Below are 5,487 nucleotides of genomic sequence, written 5' to 3' on the forward strand. Positions count from 1 at the left end.
TGTGTATTTTTTTTTTGTACACTATGTTGCTTCAACATGATATGTAGTTAAATGTTGATTAGAGCTGGAGCTGCAGTCTCCGGGCCTGCAGGAACATGCTACTCGGTGCCAGGGCCCCAAAGTACTGACGAAGCCCCGAGAAGCTTGTCGGATGTGCAGACCAGTGACTGACTGGCGCCCTCTTATGGTGACTATCAGTTATAACAAGTTACTGCACTGAGAGCCAGCAGCATGCAGAAAGTTGTGGACCCAAACACATTTTCATCGCTGGAGCCTTTAATTTACCGTTCAGCTCAACTGGCCATCCAAGCAGAAACCATTATTAAATTATAGGATGATGAATTGCGGACACGCTGAACAAAACGATGCAGAAAACAACTAACATGTATACAGGTACAGTTGGTACTGGCACTTACTTGAATACTTCTGGTACTTTATCTTCCAACGCAGTTGTCTTGAGAGCAGCAGTTTGAAGATGCTAATCTGGTGGCTAGCTAACGTTAGCTGCAAAAAAAACATCCGTTACACTCACAAAGTACGTTAATTTTGTTTTCTCATTTGTAGCTCTTGCACTGACGTTAATAAAACCGTGAAGGGAAATTTTTTCCCTTGGTAATGACTTTACACCAGTAAAGCTAAACTAATTTAACTGAATTTAGCAAGGTGCGTGCAAGCTAGGACCATGGATTTATCAGAGAACATCCATGATTATAACTTGGTTGTACTTTTTGCACAATTTGGAATAGACGAATTCTACTTTGGATATAATGTTTATACTTTGTCCTGCAACTGCAAACTACATTTTCCCGTATGTGAAGTGCAAGTGACTATTCACCTGCTTCTGTTGTGATGAAACGAGGTTATATTTAACTTTAGCCTCGCAAACTGAAAAACTACAACCATGTCGGTGTTTTCCGGTGTGCAAAACGAACCAACCCAAAGCGCCCACGGACCAATGAGAAATCGAGTTTTGTGGGACTCCCTCATACGTCATAACTGTGCTCCGCTGCTATCTGTCGGAGGAGTGGAGGGATCTGCTCTTCACATGTCTCTGCCTCATCATCTGTTGGGGAACATACCGTCTAATGAAACCGAGTGTCTGTTTTGGTGGGGGGGGATTAACCATCCGGTACCGGTCTGCGTGAAATAGGGAATGAACGAAGAGACAGCACCGGACAGCTGGAAGACAAACTCCGGGTGCTCCAGGTGTGCAGCTAAGCTAGCATAGTACTGTGGCTAGCGGGGGGCAGTCTGATAAATAGACACTTTTATTGACATATTTTCTGAGTGTCTGCCACAACAACGCTACTGTTTTAAATTCTGAAAACACATCGACATTTCGTTAAAATGAATTATACTCCGCTAGCTACAAAATAAGGTGCCAAATGTGTGATTGAAATAGATCCTGTTGCCCCCCTGAGTTTACTGTCATTGGTGCATCTCCTATCAAAACATACATGACCCTTTTTGGTCATTAATTAAATCTCTACTCATTTATGTAATACATATTTGCTTGTTGTATATAGAGACCATGCTATTAGTCCCAAGTTACAGCAACTTCCTTAGCACTTATTTAGCCTGCCCTCCTTCATAAACGTAAAACATCACCTGTGAATATAACACAAAACAATTCTGACAAGCCACATCCTGCATCTAGCAAAATGAGCATACATTTGAATCAAGCTCACCCAAACTGAACGAAGGTAGTATTAAAGTACTGTTGTGTTAGACTGCATGAGTTTTAGCTACAGTAGGTGTATCTAATAAACTGGTTATTGAGTGTACTTACAACCATGTTGGAGCTGACCGGACAAACTTCAAATATTTGTGTAACCTCACCTAAAACCAGTCGTCATTATATGTAGTCATGATGTTGTTGTTTTTTATTTTATTGACTTTAGATTTACAGTTGTGATGCTGAGATATCCATTGCCACAATTTGAGGTAATGGTTACATTCAGTAAGTTGAATCAATTTGTGTAAGCTGGACATTGTTTCTGGCATTACTGCAACGTCAATGCATTTTGAAAATGAATTGTTTTATATTAGCTTGGATACCTGAAAGCCTTTTGTAATTTGGGTGAGTTAATCTTCAGTTAGACTAGCCTAAGTGCAAAAATGACAGCATTCAACAAAATGAATGTGAAATCATCAGGCCATTTCTGAATTATACAATGCATGCTAATAAGCGTTTCTTGAAAGGTATGATCGACACAATTTTCTAACGCCCTTTCCAAATGTAATCAACAGTTGCTTAACAGCCCATCTAATGCTGGCTTTTTCTTTTGTTAAGTATTGAGCAAATGCTGGCTGTGAGTCCCGGAAAGACGCCCATCAGTCTGCTGCAGGAGTATGGAACGCAGATAGGCAAGACCCCAGTGTATGACCTGCTGAAGGCTGAGGGACAGGCCCACCAGCCCAACTTCACGTTCCGCGTCTCCGTCGGAGAGATCAGCTGCACCGGCCAAGGGCCCAGCAAGAAGGCAGCCAAGCACAAAGCAGCCGAGGCTGCTCTGAAGATGCTCAAGGCAGCTCTCGGAAATCCCGTCGGACTGGGTGTTGGAGAAGAAGGGTTTATTGGAGTAAAAGTGTCCACGGATGTAGAGAGGTCAGTTTCTTTTCAAGTTTTTTATTTCTTTGCACTTACTTTTTAGTTAAGATTATACATTGATCCGGAGTAAAACCACCAGGCAGTTTTATCCCACAGGCCATAAGACTGCTAAACACCTGAGCTCTGTTAAATGCCTCGATAAACATTCAGTTTGTCATCTACTTATTTATCTAAATAGTTATCACCGCAATAAACCGTATTTAATTTCATTTTAATGTACAATATTTAATTTCACATTCTGTTGTATATAACATATTCAATGTACATGTATATAGACTTCTTGCACTATTTTTTTTTTATTTGTTATTTTGTATTTGATATATGTTACATCGTTGGAGGAGCTCGGGTCATAAGATTTTCATTGCCATTTCTACACTGTGGCTTATGTGCATGTGACAATAAAACCTTTGAATCTTTGAATGTTAACATCAGCCGATGAAACATCTCAGTGTTCTAAGAATTGAGTGAATTTAAGATAGATGTCTGTGTGGTTTTGTGACTTCCCTTATCTTCTGTACAGCCCTCAGGCAGAGATGAAGACATCAAGCACTTCTCAGCAGTCTGAGTGTAACCCTGTTGGAGCTCTGCAGGTGAATACACACGGATAACTCCTGTAGTTTAAGGTTTTAAATTGTGAAAAACTTCCGATATAGTTGCATGCCTTTTTGTTTTCATGAGTAATGTATGAGTTTACATCTCTGCCAGGAATTGGTGGTGCAGAAAGGATGGCGTTTGCCAGAGTACACCGTCACCCAGGAGTCTGGTCCAGCACACCGCAAGGAGTTCACCATGACCTGCAGAGTCGAGAGATTTGTGGAAATCGGTAATATGCAAACGTGCAGCCTTTTACAGGGTGGTAGAGTAACTACTGACCTTCATTGACCTTTACTTGCAACACATGCATTACAAGAGCATTACCAGGCATTGGCACAGCCTACAGCTGCCTGTAATAGATTACTCAACATGAATCAATCTCCTGTTCCTTTATAGGAAGTGGAACCTCCAAGAAGCTCGCAAAGAGAAACGCAGCGGCTAAGATGTTATCGCGTATACACGATGTCCCGGTCGACCTGAGAACCACCAACGAAGCTGAGGTCGAAGAGGACACGTTCAACATGGTGAGAAATAAACTTTCTCTGTGCCCCATTTGTCAAAGTTTGTGAAAACATTTGCAGGAAAGAATCCACAACCTTGCATAACATGTTAATATTGTATTTGTGCTTACCAATGTCTTCAATTTACATTTATTAATCTTTCATTGTGACGCAGAACACAGTAAGACATGCATCCCATCCCCCTTTTCCTTACTGCTCATACATCTTAATAGTGTTTATTAACTACTATGAATTTCCACCTGCACACACAGCACATGGGGAGCAAAGCTGATACGGGCAAAAGTAAAGGCTTCGGCTGTACGTGGGACTCTCTGCGTAACTCTGCTGGAGAGAAGATCCTCCAGCTCCGCAGCCACCCTCTGGGCATGCCCACTGACTCCAACTTCTGCTCTCTGCTCAACGACCTGTCTCTGGAGCAGTGCTTCGACATCAGCTACCTGGATCTAGGTGAGTTCCCAAGCAGTGGATCATTATACATTCTTCCAAGCACCACAGTGTGAGTAAAGTGGAAGACTACAATAAGTTTAACACTGAAAGGTTACAAAGAAATGTGGAGTCTATTCACTGGGTAGTTGTGTGTATGCCAGAGTTCCCATTAGCTGGTAATTACCGGACTATGACCGGTCAAATATGCTGAAGACCGGCAAATCTAAATCTCTCCGGTCAAAGTGTCCGGTCAAAATAATTTCACCTTAGCGCAATACCGCATCAGTTGCGCAACTTGCGCCACTGATGTGACAAACAAGAAGAGTATGTGACAGAGAAGAATAGTCCATTCTAATGTCTAACACGTAATGTGGAGAAGGAGATGTCCTGTATGGGTTGATTGTGCGTTGATCTGTTGGTAATGCCTCAGGGTTCCGGTGGGCATGTAAACAAATGCATAATGCTGCGCTATACTTTGCGGCCTCACCCGGTTGCATAGCGACGCTTATTGTTTAGGTGTCTTTTAATAAGCAGGCTGCGTGGCCATTTCTTGACACGTGTTGGTACGTCGACTCCCAATGAAGGAGATAATAGGCTACCAGTCATTAATCATTAGGTGTAGTCAGTATGATACAGGGCTATTACAAAAACCGTATACAGAATCAAACACGTCTACCACAATAGTATACGTCACCAATCGAAAGTTGTTTAAGTCACATACCAAATACAGGAATTATTTTACGTTGAAATTTACGTATACGTGGTCTCAAGGGCAATCTTATAAAAGAAGCGGCCAGGTTGTACAGGCAATTTCAAATTTTAGAAGGCCTGGTTTAATACTTTTCACCGGCCAGTTTCCAGAAGAACAATAAATAACTCGAAATTTGATTAACTATACTAAGCTATAATTATTGTTTGATGTTAAATATCATCTAATTTGATGTATATAAGTTTTCACTTGTCATTGAATGTTATTGTGCCCTTATTTATATTTGTGCTCTCGCGGAGTAGGGAGAGGAGCTGTCGGGCATGTCATAGTTACGTCGAGCGCCTAGTCTGATTACTTCACTTGGGCGTGTCAGCTTTGATTTAGTATACTATATTATATTATACAATATATCCATCAAACTCTCCCATTAATTTTATCGACTTGCACACTATAAGATTGGACTCCACACACAAAACAGGTGAGTGGCGACGTACACTAGGTACGTCTCGACGCACAGGCTGAGCAGTCGTCGTCGACTAGAGAGAGAGAAGGCAGTCTCAATCTGAAGTAGATGGAGGAGCGCAAATACAGGTATAGCTAGTCTAGGTCGATCAAGATCGATTACT

General features: G+C 41.6%; 1 protein-coding gene across 3 annotated transcripts; it reads left to right on the plus strand.

Moving 5' to 3' along the window:
* The first annotated feature begins 240 nt into the window (after positions 1-240).
* On the plus strand, positions 241-4,257 carry tarbp2 (TAR (HIV) RNA binding protein 2). 3 transcript variants are annotated; one of them, XM_010796367.1, is made up of 7 exons: positions 999-1,206; positions 1,902-1,944; positions 2,294-2,608; positions 3,132-3,201; positions 3,317-3,434; positions 3,602-3,729; positions 3,978-4,257. In XM_010796367.1, the coding sequence occupies exons 3-7, from the start codon at positions 2,304-2,306 to the stop codon at positions 4,224-4,226; spliced, it is 870 nt and encodes a 289-aa protein (XP_010794669.1). In that variant the 5' UTR covers positions 999-1,206; positions 1,902-1,944; positions 2,294-2,303; the 3' UTR covers positions 4,227-4,257. The 3 variants fall into 3 exon arrangements, with proteins under 3 accessions (XP_010794668.1, XP_010794669.1, XP_010794667.1); XM_010796366.1 differs by lacking the exons at positions 999-1,206; positions 1,902-1,944 and adding an exon at positions 241-393; XM_010796365.1 differs by lacking the exon at positions 1,902-1,944.
* Positions 4,258-5,487: the final 1,230 nt, after the last annotated feature.

This window comes from Notothenia coriiceps, unplaced genomic scaffold, assembly GCF_000735185.1.
Source record: "Notothenia coriiceps isolate Sejong01 unplaced genomic scaffold, NC01 NC01_scaffold00037250, whole genome shotgun sequence".
In the NCBI taxonomy this organism is placed as follows: domain Eukaryota; kingdom Metazoa; phylum Chordata; class Actinopteri; order Perciformes; family Nototheniidae; genus Notothenia; species Notothenia coriiceps.